Source organism: Ambystoma mexicanum (genome assembly GCF_040938575.1).
Source record: "Ambystoma mexicanum isolate Mex_15411 chromosome 12 unlocalized genomic scaffold, UKY_AmexF1_1 Mex_chr12_unloc.1, whole genome shotgun sequence".
Taxonomy (NCBI): domain Eukaryota; kingdom Metazoa; phylum Chordata; class Amphibia; order Caudata; family Ambystomatidae; genus Ambystoma; species Ambystoma mexicanum.
The window spans coordinates 9,252,225-9,269,980 of record NW_027182322.1 but is presented as its reverse complement, the minus strand read 5'-3'; the positions used below and the strand labels follow the sequence as shown (position 1 = coordinate 9,269,980).

The window sequence follows — 17,756 nt, the reverse complement described above, 5'->3', positions numbered from 1 at the left end:
TTTTATAAACATTATAAATCCCATCTTGTATCACTACTCCTTGTGGGAGCCCTGGCCCCTTCCCTCTGTGAAGCAGTAATAACAGTGCTGCCCAAACCGGGCAACCCCCCACACAGTGTGGCTCCTACTGCCCTCTGTCACTCATAAATTGTGACGTTAAGATTTACGCCAAAGTGTTAGCCTTGCGTCTGGCCCCATACATGCACCATATTATACGCCCGGACCAATCCAGTTTTATTCCTGGCCGTGCTACCTCCTTCAATCTACGTTGACGATTTAATGTACTGACGCGCATTAATCCCAGCAGGCAAGCAGTTGCAGCAACATTAGATATGCAGAAGGCCTTCGATTCTTTCTCATGGGGATACCTTTGGCAGGTACTTGAGAAATGCAACTTCAGCCCCGGTTTCAGAGCATGGATCAAACAGTTATATTCCTCCCCTGTTGCTAGGGTCCGCATCGACAATATGTGCTCATCTCAATTCCCGATAGCAAGAGGCATGAGACAGGGCTGCCCCTTCTCGCCACTAGTCTTTGCACTGGCTATTGGACCACTAGCCGATAGGATACGCCAGAGGCACGCGCACAGAGGCATACGATTGGCGGGCCCATCGGAGATCATCTCACTATATGTGGATGATGCTCACCTTTTCGTTCGCCAACCCGAGCTCAACCTTCCCCCAATACTCTAAGGCGTTATTCATTTCAGCGAGTTGTCAGGCCTTCAAGTTAATTTCTTCAAGTCCGTATTATTCCCGCTGACCGAAGCTACCACCCCGCCATCGAATCTCCAGGGGTTCACATGGGCACAGAATACGTTTACATACCTGGGCATGGTAGTCGCTCGTGATCCAGCCACGTTGTATGATGCTAACCTTGGTAAATACCTAGCCACTCTAATCCGGAAGTGCGCGGGTTGGACGAACCTGATGATTACCCTAGCTGGTAGAATAGCCATTCTCAAAATGCTGGTACTGCTGCAACTACTTTACAGGTTCTTAAATGTCCCACTGTGGCCGGGACAAGAATTCTCTGCTACACTCACTCGTACCGTTAACGCATTTCTATGACACTCTGGCGCGGTCCGGCTGAAGCTAGCAACACTAACCACCCCAATAACGAAGGGAGGATTCGGAGCTCCGAATTTCAAGGGCTACTGGATTGCGGCTCAAGCCCACTTTGCATCATTCTGGTTCATGCCCTCTGACCCTCCCCTTCATGTCAAATTGGAGCATCTTGCTGTGGATAGCAAAAATATCCTTACCATAGTCCTACGATCCCAGATTTGAACCCACCGATCCTGTAGGTGCCACGGCCCTAGCCTTAAGCAAGATGTGGAAACAGACCGGTGACACACAGCCGTTTCACGGAGAGTTCCCCTGAATGTTTTTCCTGATTTCCCCCCGGGTTGACATAACGACCGCGAACCGCTGGGCGGAAGCCGGCCTGAATTTTATTTGTGATATATGTGTACAGGGCACTTTCACTGAATGGGCCAATCTGCCGGGGTCCCTGCGGGGCAGGCCTTATCGTTGGTTACACTATGCGGGCCTGTAACGCGCACAAAAGTCCAGACTCCCTGACTTCCCTTCACTTCCACAAGATAACCATTTACTATCGGAACTATTAAACACTACGGCTCTCAGGGGCAAGGTCTCCAGATTATACGCTACCCTTCAGAGTGAGATATCCCCACAGATCACTAGGCTCAGGGAATTGTGGACAAGAGATCTGGGAACCGAGATTTCAATCAACGGTGGGAACATATGTGCACTTGTACACACGACATCTCATTCAACTCATGCAATTTAAGATCCTACACAGGTTCCAGTATACACCGATCATGCTTCGCCGCATGTCACAGTACCACCCCGCCACATGCCCAAGATGTAATTCTGATAGCGCAGACTATATACACACGCTGTGGTCATGCCCGCGACTTACCCAATTCCGGACCGAAGTGTGTGCATCTCACTCTGCAATGCTGGAGTGTACCAACGCCCCATCCCCCTTGACATGTTTCTTTTACGATCTTCCCATGTTAAACCGCGGCTCCAGGAGACTGGCGAGTCTGTGCCTGCTTCTCTCCACCCGGTGCATTCTCTTACTTTGGCTCCGGCCTAGACCCCCGCACACGAACCATGACTCTGTGCTGCCACATGGGCTGCTGACACTGAATAATGGTGGGTACTACTACAACCATTAAGAGCTAGACCAAGCAATATGTGTGGCCCCTTTCGCTCATACATCTCCTCCCTGTCTGCCAGTTCGGGGGACGAGGTCAGCGAGCCACCATCCCCCCCTCCTGAAGTTGCTTAGTCCCTTTGTATTGCTATACTCATGTTACTTGTATTGATGTCATTCCCCTGGTCACCTTAAACAGTTGTTCTGCTGCTCATGAATGATTTGTGACTGTATATGTACACCTGATGTATGTTCACTGATCAAGTATGTACTGTTGGTGTCCGTTGTTGCGTTATCAAGCTCTTCAATAAATAAAGTTTTAAAAAAAATAATAATCATCCTTGTTCACATTGAAATATTTGCATCTGCAAATGCACAATCATTTTTTAAAATATGTGGATTTGTGTGTGCATTGTAGTAATTATCAATTATTGTTCAAATGTATACTGTATAAAACCAATAGATGAACAAACACCACAAAAGAAAGATTATTCTTAAAATCAATTCTGTGATTGTAAACGGTGGAGCAGCCACCTACATGGCTTTTTATATGAATAATATATCCTGCTCATACACAATACCTTTCTCATTCGCATCTATGTTGCCATTATTCCTCTCTACAGGTGAAGATTTGTGTCACGTTACTGTTAAAAGGGACGGGACGACAACTTCAGAAAAAGTGGTGTCTAGCGCTGAAAAGGCACAAGAAATATTTAAACATTTCCATGGCAGTGGAATTGGTGCCCACTGTGGCATTAATAAGACTTGTGATGCAGTTTCCCAACGCTACTACTGGCCAAACATGTATGCCGATGTTAGGAACTGGGTAACTATAAGTTGGCTATTTTGCATAATACGTCTATAGAAGCAGTCGTGATATGTCCATTAGCATTTATTTCATTTCAAGCATCTTATGTTTTGCATATCTTAATGCATGCTATTAATATATGCTTTTTCTTGCATACCATTTTATGAGTCCAGTTATTGGCTGACTGTAGTATTAAATTTCAATTGCATGCATACCACACCTTACTTGAAACAAAATCCAATTATTAACTCTTGACCTAAAACCAGCTTCTGGGTGTCGGGCATCACCCATTAGGCAGGAGCCACTGCTGGTGAACTAGAAGCTACCAAAGATGCTCCTTTGTACATTTTGTCCAGTTTGTATGAACCATTGTGTTTAAATGTATATTAGATGTCTTCTAATTCTTATTTATTTATTAAATCTCCCGGCTACAGGACTGGGCTCCCAACAACTAGAGCGCAACCTGTGCTTTTGGTCTTTTATGTTCTGCATTACTCGATTCCTCTTCCTTGTCCCAGCTTACTTGCTGTTATGGGGATAGAAGTCCACCGAGCACCTATTTCCCCTTCCTCGTCCACACATCCCTTGACAAACATGACCCTTAGACCATTTAACCCCTCTATCCCCCCGACCACCATCACAAGACCACCTTTGCCCTTTCCTGAACCATCGCTTCAACCCCCTTCCTGCCTCCCTCGACCCACTTGCACAAACCTCTCCCACCCAAACACAGAAAACACAAAGGCAGTGGGCCACTCCTCACCATCAGCTCTACACACCTCTCTGGCCTACGTCAGTTTACCTACTACCCTTTCCCACCCCCTCTTTCTCACCCCTCTCTGTCACCTATGCCTTCCACCTCCCTCTTTGAATACAGCTCTTACCCCTGTCATCTCCAACCACCCACAACACCACCTCATCCATGCTCTGGACACCAATCCCAATCACCCCTCTCAAAGGCCTGTGACTGCCTGCTCACTCTCACCAATACCAGATTCTTGGCAAAACTGATTGCCCGCAATGCATATTCCTATATGTAAGGGAGGCATGATATCATCAAGGAGACACTGACACAAGAGCTGCAAGTTTTCAAAACCTTTATTTTAACTTGAACGGGGTTGGAAAACTCCTACCTTGCCCTACAACTACAAGTTTAGGAGTAAACTCTCGCCCCACGTTTGTATAGCACGGGGTAAGGTGGCACACTCAGACGGGGTGACACACTCTGGCACTGGATGCAAGGGTGCAGTTCCCAATGTGGATCAACCCCTCCAAAACTCCACCATTGTCAAAAGCCTTGGCTGCATAATGGACTCTGGCCTAACTCTGTCACACCACATTAACAATGTCTCCAAATCCTACCACTTGCACCTTATGCTTTTGAAACGCATCTTCTTACCTCACCTACCTCAATAGACTGGCAGCAATTATGTTGATTGTCATGTCCATACCTGACTATGCAAACTCACTTTACCTGGATACACTGGCCCACCAAATAAACAAACTCCAAAGAGTCCAAAACTCGCTGCCAGGCGGCTCTTTGCGCTCAGACCAGGGGATCACATCTCCCCTGCACTCCAGACACTACACTGGCTCCCGACTGGACCAAGGGTCACCTTCAAAATCCTGTTCATTACTCACTGAGTAAAGCTGGGCCAAAATACTGACAGGAAAAGATTACGTCTTACCACCCAAGCCACACTCTAAGGTCAAGTACTGCCCTCCTCCTAGTGGTCCCCGCCTCCAATTTAGCCAAGATTGGAGGCGCCACCTATTTAACCTTGGCATCAACATTGTGGAACTCAGTGCTGTGAGAAACAAAAGGGTGTCTCACCTGCTAGTCCCCGGGGATCGATCTCTCTCTCTCTCAGGTGGCCAGGGCATGCCCATCGCCTTTGGATCCAGACCCTGGTGGTGGACCAGTGCAGGAGGATCACCTGGGTGAGGGATCTTCAGGGAGTGGGGGTGAGCAGCCAGTGGTGAGATGCGGTATCCCCCTTTCCTGTACTCACACCCCATCCTATTTTATAGGATTCTCCCAACTCTGCCCCCTTTCTGCAAACACTGGTGCAAGGAGGAGGAGGCCTGAGAGTAGAAAGGCTAACACTCAGCTATCTCATTGGACATGTCCTGTTAACAAGGTCCGGCAAAGTGGCTAACACTCAGCTATCTCATTGGACATGTCCTGTTAACAAGGTCCGGCAAAGTCTTGAAGCAAAGTGGACTTCACAGAGAAAGTAACTCATTGTTGACGCTCAAAGGATTTTATTTTGCAACATAAAAATAGGGGTCAGAAAGGTAAACAAAAGAAAAGTATAATTACTTCTGATAAGTTTTCTGAAAGTCTCTTCATGTCTCTCCTTTATGTCACCCATTCTCTATAGTTACAACAACTTTTATGGTGGGGCAATATCTTTGCCAGAGGTGGGGTATGTCAGGACCTTTTAGGCCTGGGGTGCTTCTATAGGTTACCCTCTGCTACGATGGCCGTAAGAGAACCCTCTAGCCGCGATGCGTGTCACTGCGCAAGAGAAAATGCAAATATTCTGTCCTTATACAGCTACCATATTCATGTATTGTCCTTTCAAATGTTCACTCTTTGCAATCTCCGGGATAAATTTAGCATGCATTTGTAAATCATGGTCTGCATTTTTCTACATGAATTATTTACTGAAATGTATGATTTATGTCACATTTTGTCATAGGTTGATCCTTCAAAGTATCATCTGTTACTGGGTGCAGTCAATGAGCATCATCACTGGACATTAGTGGTAAGCATGTATTTGTCACTTTGACAGATTAGGACCTAATATTACATAAAGCTAAGTTTACAACATGTAATAGTCTGAACATAAAATGCTATGTTTTTCTGGCAGCATTAACATTAATGTATTTTATCCACACATCCATGTTTTCTCATTATCTTGGCTTTAACTGCAAGACCCTTACGATCACTAGAAATAGTTTTGAAAATAGGACCACAGTTTTTGTATGCGAATATGTATTGATTTCTTTATCATCAGTGGTAATAGTTACATCGATAACCTCCTGTGTTTTCTGCAAGGCCTACTCACTCCATTTATTTGGCGAAGTAAGGTGAATTATACCTCACTTTGGATTGGTAAATGCAGTCTCTGTATCCCAAGGATTGCTGGGTACTAAGTCATTATATATAATATTTATTTTATTTTGAATTTGAGGAAGTCAATAAAGAAATATCAATCATGGTTATTGTTCCACGTTTGACATTTCATTTTTGCACACGTTATAGGGCAAACAACATTTGTTTTTGTTCAGGCACATATGAAATGGAAGTAAATGAGCTGAAAAGTATTGGGTTATCGAACCATTTGAGGTTTATGATTCATGTGTATATGTTATGTGTTTATAAAGAGAAACAACACATTACTGAATGTAACAAAACTGTCTTGGATGTTGTAGGCTATATATCCTTGTGAAAAGAGAGCTATATACCTCAATCCTCTCGGTGAGGTTGAATCGCAGATCAAGAAATGCAAGGAAGCTACAAGGTATTAGTTACATTACTTTGCATTTAGATTATTACAGTTGTAGCCCATGTTTACTTCACTGCTTTTGATTAAGCAGTAATAATCACGAGCAAAACCAGAAATTATGGCACTAAATGCCCTTGCCAAATGCATGCTATTAGCACATGCCAGAAGGGTCTAGTCTCTACTAATGCCAGTGGGTTGTGCAGACATTCAAGCTGCTGAAAAAAAGGAAGAAGGGAAAAATAAAAGTTGCATTCTCACACAATGCATATAAGAAATTGGACTTTTAGGGCAGAGGGTATTAAGTGGTTTATTCGTCTGCAATAGAGTCATATTGCAGACAAGTGAGATGCAGGTAGACTTCCAGAGAGCACCATGCAACCATCAGAATCCTTGCCACTTGCCATTCCCTACAATATTGGGTACTATTTTCCAGAAGCCAAAGATCATGAGTGGCTGGTTGGAACTGAACATTGCACTCTGGGTGCTGAAGCAAAATTCATTGAATGCAGATCATTTCAATAAAAATATTGTAATACGTTTTGTGGTACACATATAAGTATTGGCTGCAAAACGTCAGTGTAAATGCTTGCTATAAATTATGATCCTGAGCTGAAGGTGAGGGCCATATTTCCTGGAGGGAAGTTAAACCACTGTTCTTTATGGCTGCACTAGCCACTAAAGCCATTCGTAGATAATAAACATGTAACCTCCATGTATTATCTATTGGCACACAATCAGTGCTCTGGGTGGGCTACATGAACTCTATGGGTGGTGTATTTTATGTAACTCTGAAACATAACTCTCGAATGGGCTAGCATGTGTTAATAAATGAGTAAAATTTCAAAGTCCAATTTCACTTAAATTATGCTTATTGTGTCTTGATTTTGGGACTTGACTATTTGTACATTATTTTTAAGGGCATTCCTGAGAAAGAAAGATGTACCTATATCTAGGTGGGCTTGTTCTACTGTTATTCACCCCAAACAACAGGACAGCATATCATGTGGTGTTTTTGTTTGCAAGGTAAATCTTTTTTCATACAGTATACTGCATGATTTGTGTGATGCCATAATATAAAATTTTGCATTGGCTAAATAGTGCATTCGGTTAAACATCATTAAGGCGTTTATTAACATACACATGAATATTCAAGTTGTGTGTATGTTTCATGAGGCCTCTAGGTAGAGCAAGATTGGATGGAATCAAGAGCTAGATTGCAGTGCATTCTTCATGTACATAATAAATATGCATACGTCTGCTTGATGCCATCAAATTTCAGTTTACCAGATCAGGCATAGATACAAAGCAGATTGATTTAATCTCACTCCACCCTTTAATCGGGTGCAGACTGTAATCACCAGGTCAGGGCTACTGAGGCCTGATCTTTACATTTAGAGTCTTGGAGGTCCTTCCCTCCCAGTTTGTATGTAGCTTACCACCTGCAACAAAGACAATACAAGGCATCTTTTATGTGCAGGCATAACCCTCTCCCCAAGCCCTTGAGGTGCAGTGTCTCCCTACTCAGAATCCGGAGTTTATACTTGTTATTCTTCCTACGATCACTGAGGTTGATTATCTTTGGAAAGCACCATTTGCTCTGCCTTTGCATTATTTTGTAATGTACTTTAAAACATTTCTGCAGTGATCTGGCTAGAAACCTCATGCAGGCACAGTCAAACCTGCCAATTAGCGCACCATTTTCTGTAATCCGCCTTAGTCTCTTTCTGCAAAATGATGGCTTTGGTATTTAAAATTAGATTCTTTGCTCTATAAACCGAAAAGTACCCTGCGCTTTTAATAAAAAAACACTGGACAGATCACTGTAGCCATGTTAACTTTAGTAAGCAAAGACCATACATGAACAGCTAATTTTTGCTACATGAAAATGGAATGCAGTTTCAGAGGAGAAACCTTTTCAATTACCTGTTTGCAATGTTTGAATATTTTCGAAAAATTATTTTTCATTTTAGTTTGCAGACTTCATTTTAACAGAGGAAGCAGTTGATTTCCCGAATAGCACCGAAGTTATCAATGGTTATCGAAGGGAGATAGCAGAGACTTTAATAACTGAGTCAGGTATTCAAGTTACGAAGGTTGAAATTAATGTAGAGAACATTTCATATTAACTAAGCGTGATAGCGAGTACAAAATCAAATAAACACGTCTTCAGATTCACATGTCACATTAGTCATTATGTTTTCGATCAGTAGCATGGTGCCTTTATAAGCTAGTCTTTAACCTGCAAGATTGCAGAGTATTATGTGACAAAATGGCCATAATACATAATTAGGGCGATTAAGAAACAAAATTCCAATTTAAAAGTGGAATTACTTTATAGAGATATTATGAAAGGTATTTCTGCTTCAAGGTGACCTTTACAATGCATTAATAATGGCAGAATGCCTTGGTGCCATACTGACCGAACAATATGCATGACTTAATAGGGCAGAATAAATGTGAAAAAATAACATATACTGATTTATTGATATGTAAGACTGTAAGAGACACAGAGTGAGAGAACAATATAATGTCAAATATTATGTTCATGACTTTGTATTCTATTACGAATTTCAGTATAATGGAATCTCAAGATGTACCTTAATGAGGCATGTTCAAGTTTTAAGTGTGTATTGTACGTATTGTGAACAATGTGGCCAAAAACAAGATCCTCGTTATGCTGCGTTATGGGCTTGCCAAGTACTTGTGGGCAGGATTGGATTGTTTAGAAATAGAGTCCATTTTTTTTAAACTGCGAATTTAAGTATTAATCGTAATGTCAACCAAACATGTTTTTACTGCACATAACTGGGAAGCCATTATATCGTTGCACGGCTTGTCATACATTACAAGAGCCTTACTAAAACTGTGTAAAAGATTAGGCAACAAAAGATTTGGTACTTTTGTATGATATATGGAAACATGAATGTATGTCATTTAGGTGGGCCAAGAAGTTATGTCCCTAGCTATTATTAGATATTTGAGGGTATTTCAAATAGTAAGTAAAGCCGGTGAGTGTTTGAATAACTCTGCAGTACTGACAGCATTTTCAACGTGTAAATTGAATGACTATCCTCCTTTCTTCAGACACCTGTGTTATATGAAGGGTCAGAAATGAAACCCGACACAAAGTTGTTATATTTTCATTCGAATATATTTATTAAACAGGTTTCTTTACTTCTTCTAAAAGGGTGAACACGAGCTGACAATAGGGCATTAAGGTCTTGGGTATTAGAGGGTCTTCCTCATGGAAAAAGGCCCTGGATATTAAAGGATCTTCCACATGGGAAAGGCGGACGTACCGCGTCTTGTCAATGAAATCATGACATCTTGCCAGTAGTTATCTCCTCCCATGTGATGCTCCCTCATGAAGCTGCCCCCAGGGTCAGGATCAGGTAACGGCTGCCGTCCCGTGGCCACATGGTAGGAGTTGACCGCCCGGGATTCCGTGATGACTCCATTGGATTCATCAGTTATCTGTACTCTCTGTAGAGAGATGGGAGCATTTTTTGCTAACCAAAGGAAGTGACTAGAGCTATGCAAGCAGGTGTGGCTTGACCCTTGCAAGGCCCGGAACCAGCCTCTGCATGCACTCACTGTATTTCATACCTCAGTCACGTCTCTCTGCTAGAACAGACCAGACATTTCTTGCTAAGTTGTGATTCAACCATAAGTGGTATGATCACATTTCTTTTGGGGTGTTCTTAGGCCATTTCTTTCACCTTGTTGTCCACAGCAGTAGCTCGGACCCTGACATCATTGCCCTGGCTGCACCATCTATTTCACCTGCACAGGCACCTTGTAATGCTTGTTTTCCAAGACCCTTTCAGTCGTTCTACATTCTAAGATCCCCGTTTAGGACTTTGTCATGCAAGTTCTGGAAGGGCTGTAGCTTACTGATGCCAGCTGGAGACCGTGGAATGTTTGCAGAAATTGAGCGATCTTCTTGCGAGTTGCATACTGGGGCCTCGCTATCTACTGCAGGGCTCTCCCGAGAACCTGTAGCGTTTCCCCTCCACACCCATCACTGTGTTCTATGGCCCTTAAGGGACAGGTACAAGGTACCCATGTTGGTCAACTCTTCTAATAATGGTAACAAGGTATGGGATTATTCTTCAGAGGTGGGTGCTTCTGTACCCACTCATATAGAGTCGGAAAGCATACCCTAAATACTGGGCTGTAAGACAAGACCTTATCGCATGATAACAACTCCAGTACCCATACCCATTTATCCTATAAACATTATGACACCTACAATAAATAACCTTAACACTTGACTTATGTGCCATGTGTTCTGTTGGTCCACCACCTTGTCTGTATCCCACTTGCTACAGATGTCTAAATCATAATCTGCTATTAACTCTTATTGTGGCCTCATGGGGAGGGTCTGACTGATGCACCAAATGTGTTGTATCTGTAAGGAGGTGACGTCTGCATACGTCATTCCATTGCTTTCTTTTGCTTTGCAAGACATGGTCCAATCGCTGTAACGAGAGTAAAGCCTTCCTAGAAAGCTATTGGAAGGGCGGACATGTAAAAACATGCATGAGTCCCTACAGTGAGACATTTTTATTTTATCTTATGCCATGCCCTGTTTAGTTTATCCGCTATCATACATACATTGTTAAAATAAAATCTCATGCATAGCTTATTTTCACCTAAAATTAAGGCACTGGATCTTTTTGGAAAATAACTATGCAAGTAAATATATATTCACTATACTAATATTGTTATTTAATTGCAGAGAACACAAAAGACTTGTGCCACATATGTGGCGAGAGGACAACAAATGCAGAAGTAAGAGGTGAAGCACATGAAAAATGGGTAATTGTTATTTTTGTGCTCTTGTTCCTATTTAACTTTTCCCTGGAAAAATGTGCTGTCTATTAGTGGTGCACTTCATTTGTATGAGTGATAGTAATCATAGTCACAGTCTATATTAACGAGGTGCATAGGTACCGTGACAGACAACTTGTTAGTAAAATAAAAACCTCTTTTCTCCCTATCTTTTCTGAAAACAGAATGCACACTATGACCAAGAAGGGAATCATCAAGCGAAATGAAATGTTGCAAAACAAGGCTTACTGTATACAAATACCACTATTGTGGAACAAAACATGAGAACCAGGGTGAATATGTTTCCAGCAAGGTGATGAGGACAGAAGAAATGAAATATCCAGCAAATTTTATCAAGGCTCTACGCAGGTTTTTCATCAGGTCTTTCCTTAGCCAACTTCAACAAAAGCTGATAGAATGTCCACCCGCGCACTGATGCCTGCAGGCTTTCGGCACGTTTTAAATATATACATTATATTACAAAAAGTGCCAGTCCAAAACAAAGTGTCACTCACAGTTCCAAGACCGACTACAGTTTCTGAGAGCCCTAAAAACGGGTTGCATGCGAGTATAAAATGACCATTAATTCCTTCTCGGTCAATCATGGATGGATTATCAGGCCATTTTCAGTATAGCCTGCCCAACCCCTGCCAAGGGCACAATCTAGCTGATCTTGTCATTGCAGTCAGCAGCTGTACTCAACCTTCGTGAACATCTCCTGAACTTGGACAACATTGCAAGACTGTGTCATCAGCTGTTGGATTCGGACTCCTGGGCAAGTAGGTTTAGGTTCGGCAGACTTATGTCAGAAGGAGTTGGACAAAGTGGTGGCATACTTATACACTCCACTTTTATTTAAATAATAAGAAAAAGACATCTCTTTCCCCTACCGGTTTTCCCTTCCTAACAAAACTAACTGGGGTGCTTGTCAGGTGGTTTGTCCAAAGGAAAAAGGTCCATCCTCTGTCCAAAAACTATCCTATTCTGACCCTTAATACTAATAAAAAAGGGATTCAGCAAAACAAAAATGGGGCACAGGAGGATGACTCCCTTGTCCTGGCCTGTCTTACTCAGCCTTAGTGACTGATCTCATAGTCTTTTTCTATAGTACTGATTAGCCCATGCAGTTCCTCAAGGGGGCTTCTTGTGTCTTTATCAATTGTCCAAGGATGTCAACTTGGCTCTTTCCATAAACTTTACAACCATTGCGATGAGGGCAACCACTCCCATACTCCTCTTAGCTTTTCTTAGGGTTTTCATGATCGCTGCTACAAGGGAGATTACTCCTGTAGTATTCTTCGGTTTTTCGCACAGTTCTTACAGTCACTGTGATGAGGGAGATTACACCCGTTGCCCACTTGCGTTTCTTAATCTGTTTGTAATTGCTTTGACAAGGGAGATTACTCAAATTGGTCTCTTGGCTTTTCTTATTCCATGTACCTCTGCCGGGTCTTCCGCCACCTGTTTCTTGGTGGGTGTGTGTCACCGGTTCATCCTGGGGTTGCGGGGACTGGCCGAGTGTGAGCCACCTCAACAGAGTGCTGGACCCCAAATGCAAGGAAAGCCCATCTCGATAGCCAGAAACCGCAGTGGTGCCACTCATTTGAAGATTGCTGGTTGCTGTCAATGACCGTTCCATTGCAGTGCAGGAGTCCCCAGACGTCCTCCCTCTTGTCCCCACGACTGAGCCCCAGTAACAACAGGGTCTGCAGAGCTGCACAGGAACAGAAGTCATCTGCAACCTTTTTCTTCTAACCAAAGGTAGTGTACAGTCTAAGAGAACTTACCTCTTGTTGTATAGCCTTGCTTGTTCTCAGTTGAGACTTGTCTTGGTTGATCTGTAGAGTTGCTTGCATCTTCTACTCTCACAAGCCTAACAGCTTGTGGCCCTACATTGATCCTTCTTTTTCTACAGAGACTTCTAAAACATTGTGCAAGACTTTTACTTACCTGCAAGAAGTGTCTAATAACCCTTTTATTTGACACTCATCTCAGTATTGCTCTAAATGCTACAGTGATATATTAATGCCCACAGTGTCCTAGCTATTTAAGTCACCTGAGGGTGTAGGAAGTGTCTGTGTGCCATCCCAAATGGGTATTTGCTGATTTAGAGAAACTAAGAGTGTGTAGTTTGAAGTGTATTTGTGTGTTGCTATTATATTGCTCCCTTCTGAGGAAGGCTTATTCAAACTGACTGTTAAATAAATGAGTAAGACTAAGAATTTAATCAAGAAACATTGAGAGTATGTGTTTATTTGGATACTTGTCACTGTGAATCTCTGTGTAACTGCAGCATAGCTCACATTGACACCTCTTGAGATAAGCCTGGCTGCTGAACCACACTACCAACCTGTGTAATAAAGACCTATACCAAAGGTTGGGTTCCTATTGCCAGGAGGTCAAGGTTTGTTGTAGTGCACCCCAAGGGTATTGCTCCAAATCTTGCCTAACACATACTTTATATTGCGCCCATACGCAGGTGTTTCAGAGCGCGAGGACAAACACCATCAGTTCAAGGTTCTTCACTTCGGTATAGCTTCCTATTCCTAGCGCCAAAAAACTGGAATGTCCTGCCCACAACACTCGGGAACGTAACCTCATCCGCAGCGTTCCACAAAGCACTAAAAACCAAGCTTTTCAACTAAATCCCCCTGCTAATAATCTCACGAAGAGCTTCAGATGGTTCCCCTGTAACCTCAGAACCATTAGAATTTAAACTGCATCTCATGTAAATGTCATTGTATTCTGGTGTTTATGCACTGTCTTGTATCTCTCTGTTGTCCCATCTCCTGTAACCAAGCAAGCACTATGTAACAGCGCCACGATGCCCCAGAGCCGCCTAGTGTGCTTTAGAAAGGTAAATAAATAGATTACCTCAGCCCCCACAGTATTTACAAAGGTGCTGGCGGTAGTAGCGGCTCACCTGTGGAGGCAGTTCATTCCAGTCTATCCTTACCTCGACGACTGGCTAAACAACAGGGGATTTGTACGGAACATGCCTATGAAACACCCAACAGACGTTAGATCTACTCTTCAGTCTGGGATTCTCAATAAACTAGATGTCGGACTATATGTACACCATGTGATTGTAAGCAGATACAATCATCAGAAATACTATTACAGTAAGTAAAGCATGTCATATATATCTTGCCTTCTCTCTTATTATCTAATGAGAGTATATGATTAACACCCATATCTGCTGTACTATTTGATATATATTCAATTAATGTCTGTCTTTCTGATTGTGATAGTGTGTGAAACAATTGACTGCTTGTAGCAAAAATGGGAAGAAGAATTTGAATACAAAATGAAATTAAACTTATAAAAATTGTTCCGTTAATATGATTTAACTTGTTTCAGGTTGCGTGTGATGCATGCAAACTATGGTTCCACTGGAACTGTGTGGATGAAAAACAAAGACCGGTAGACGTGGACAAGGCACAATTTCTGTGTAACAGATGTCAAAAGAAGTTGTCAAGCACCTGATTACATCTCATGTGAGCATCACAGACTTCACCACAGAGGAGCATTAAAATACTCTTAAAACATATGTACAATTACATATGAACAATTGCAGTATTTAAAACAGTTATGTTTCTGTTTTCAAGTTATTACTTTTCATAAAAGTTGTTTACTGTTGTCAATCTGTGTTATTTAAAATGTTTGTATTAAAAAAGTTAATCTATGCATTGGTACAGAACAATTCCTTGCAACACAAACATAAAACCGGTTTAACTGGTATTCATCCATGAGTTACCTGTACAGGGCAGGGGATGCAATTATGAGGAGTGGGTATGGGGCTATAATATCTTGAACCACCACAATAAAAAAGGGTGGGGGTAATTTATGAGAGTGCTGCATGATACAGAACCATATCGGGAGATTCCAATAAATACAAAACTAGACCCTGGTGTCTGGGGATAGAAATCTTTGAAATTGAGAGGTTCACTGCTATGTTATATCATAAAAGAAAATTATATTGAGTTTGAATGGAGGGATGTATGTGATTTCACCAAATACATTTCTCCTAATGGAGAAAACTTCGAATTATATTTTCTTTGCATTTTTTTATATGCGGGGGAGACCCCCTGTAGCCCCCCACTTCCCCTCTACCTTATCCTATACCCTTACCCCACCCCATCTATCTTTTTTAAATTAACCACTTACCCTACCAAATTCGAAGAATAAAAACTTCAAAGATTTCCCATCTGAGGAAATGGTATTTGGGAACATCTACGGCAGGGGTCTTCAAACTATTCATGCCAAGGCCACACTGAGCAAAAAATAAATTGTTCGGGACCCCCCTGCCCCACACCTTTGTGCTGGTGTTTATTTTTATTTATAGAGATGGCTGCGGAATGCGTGATGTCCATAGATAAGAACAATGGAACGTTGTGTGTATGTGGCTCTGATGAGCATGCCATACTGTGCCCACATTTAAACACATAAAGCAATCAAAGAACTTGCCTCACATTGTAAATCCACTAGGCCAAATGCCCTTTCTACACTGCCACGCCATGATTTTCACTAGCTGCAGGCCAGCACTAATGAGAGATGCTAATGCCAACTCTGTTAGAAAAAGCATGGGCCTGCTCTTTTTTGCCGAAATAACCCCTGAGGCTTGCATAATATGGAGGAGGTATCGGCTGAGGATTTGTGGACCCTCTAACATGCATTAGAGGACATTTCTTTTTAAAACGCTTCATCAGTTTATTACTGATCAGGCTAAAGTTTGAAAGTGGTACAATCCTTTCTGTGCAGCATTTCTGTGCATTGTTTATTGGGTCTCTCTTGTGCGGTATCCTGAATTCCCTAAAGTTGTTTCTGCATTGGTGTTGGGGATGCCCACACTGAGGCCCAGCCCTTCCTTCAGAAACAAGAAGCAAAAGAGCCCTTGTACCACATTTGAGTGGCTGATGTTGCAGCCATTTAATCCTTGCTTCCAAAAACGTAAGCTGTCCAAAAGCATGTATGGTTCATTGTTCCTAACATTTTAATGTTAGGGTGAGTATTGTGAGTCGTGATGTGAGCACCAAGCCACACATCCGTCATGAATTTAGAGATTCACACATACAATCCTTTTATCACAGACTGGTTTATCAAATGTAGTGATCTCGGATCACTGGTATAGTCCTGAAATGCTCTGTGATTTAATGCAGAACATAAAGAAATCCTCATTGGTGCTATTTATCCCCTTTCCCACTCTTAAAGAGGTATTAAGAGTGTACCAGACTGCCAATCTTGGAATGATAACCTTCTATCAAAAAATAGTTCTTATGGTTAGACTAGTATTCACATTAAAATTATTCTGCAAATTACTTTAATTGCAATGTAATGAAACAAACTTAATTTATATAGCAATTATTTATTCATATTGCAGAGCGGTTTTGTCACACAACAGAGGTGCAGTTTGTGAGTGATTTGTGCAATTTGGGGGGGTGGGCGTGGGTGCATTCTGATGTTTCGCCCTGGGCACCAATTTGGCTAGAAACTGCCCTGACATTGAGTAGGAGGTCACCAGAAAGGCTGTGAACAAACAATAGTCGTGCACGATGTTTTGGATTTCCATTAAGAATAAAAGCACACACCTTCTTTTGCTGTGATGACCAGTCATCGCGGCAAAAGAAGGCGTGTGCTTTTTCTTTTATCTTCATAAATAGGCTCTTAATGGAGTGTGAGGCCACTCAAACGCCCGGCCCCTGTCCTTAGTGCGACAGAGGCCGGGCCTTTGTGTGGCCCAGGCCCCATTAGGAGCCTTTCCATGAAGACGAAAGAAAAAGTACACACCTTCTTTTGCCGCGATGACTGGTCATCACGGCAAAAGAAGGTGTGTGCTTTTTTGTTTTGTCTTCCTAAATCGGCTCTTAATGGAGCCTGAGGCTGCACAAAAGGCCCGGCCCCTGTCGCACTAAAGACAGGGGACGTGGATTCGGCTGCTGCTTGATGAAGCAACAGCCCGATCCTTTTGTAATGTATCCCGTTTTTTTGTGTTTTCCTTTTCAGGCTATGGGTGCGTGCCCCCCTGGGCATGAGGATGTGCCCAACCAGAGGGGCGCGCCCCACAGTTTGAATTATGCTGATCTACGGTAACATGAATTGAGAGCCTTCAGTGAGAAATATTTCAAATGAAAAGGAGGTGCTTTTCAAGGAGGAATCAAGAGGAGGTTGAGTTTTCTGAATAACAATATAAATAATCCAAGATGAGGTTGTATGATAGGGGTTAAATTTGGCATATGAGTTGGATATATATATATATATATATATGTATATATATATATATATGAACATTTAATGGAATGTGCAGTTGTTGCTGCATAGTTCAGACGAATCAAATAAATAGAAAAGAGGAAAACCTGCTGTACAGGTGGGTACCCTTTTGTATCAGGAGATGCAGATTATCATAGATGTGTATGGGG

The 17,756-nt window shown here is 42.3% G+C and overlaps 1 protein-coding gene across 6 annotated transcripts in view; it reads left to right on the top strand.

Moving 5' to 3' along the window:
- LOC138529506 (uncharacterized) overlaps positions 1 to 15,027 on the top strand; it is a 29,390-nt gene extending 14,363 nt beyond the window's left edge. For 3 of the 6 annotated variants that reach the window (XM_069640834.1, XM_069640832.1, XM_069640831.1), the window contains 6 exons: positions 2,808 to 3,010; positions 5,698 to 5,763; positions 6,434 to 6,522; positions 7,425 to 7,530; positions 11,249 to 11,328; positions 14,701 to 15,027. In XM_069640834.1, coding sequence (XP_069496935.1) covers positions 2,808 to 3,010; positions 5,698 to 5,763; positions 6,434 to 6,522; positions 7,425 to 7,530; positions 11,249 to 11,305 — 521 coding nt within the window. In that variant the 3' untranslated portion in view covers positions 11,306 to 11,328; positions 14,701 to 15,027. Of the gene's footprint in view, positions 1 to 2,807; positions 3,011 to 5,697; positions 5,764 to 6,433; positions 6,523 to 7,424; positions 8,584 to 11,248; positions 11,329 to 11,525; positions 13,102 to 14,700 lie in introns of all 6 variants that reach the window. The other 3 variants (XR_011284834.1, XR_011284835.1, XM_069640833.1) reach the window with 3 other exon arrangements.
- Positions 15,028 to 17,756: the final 2,729 nt, after the last annotated feature.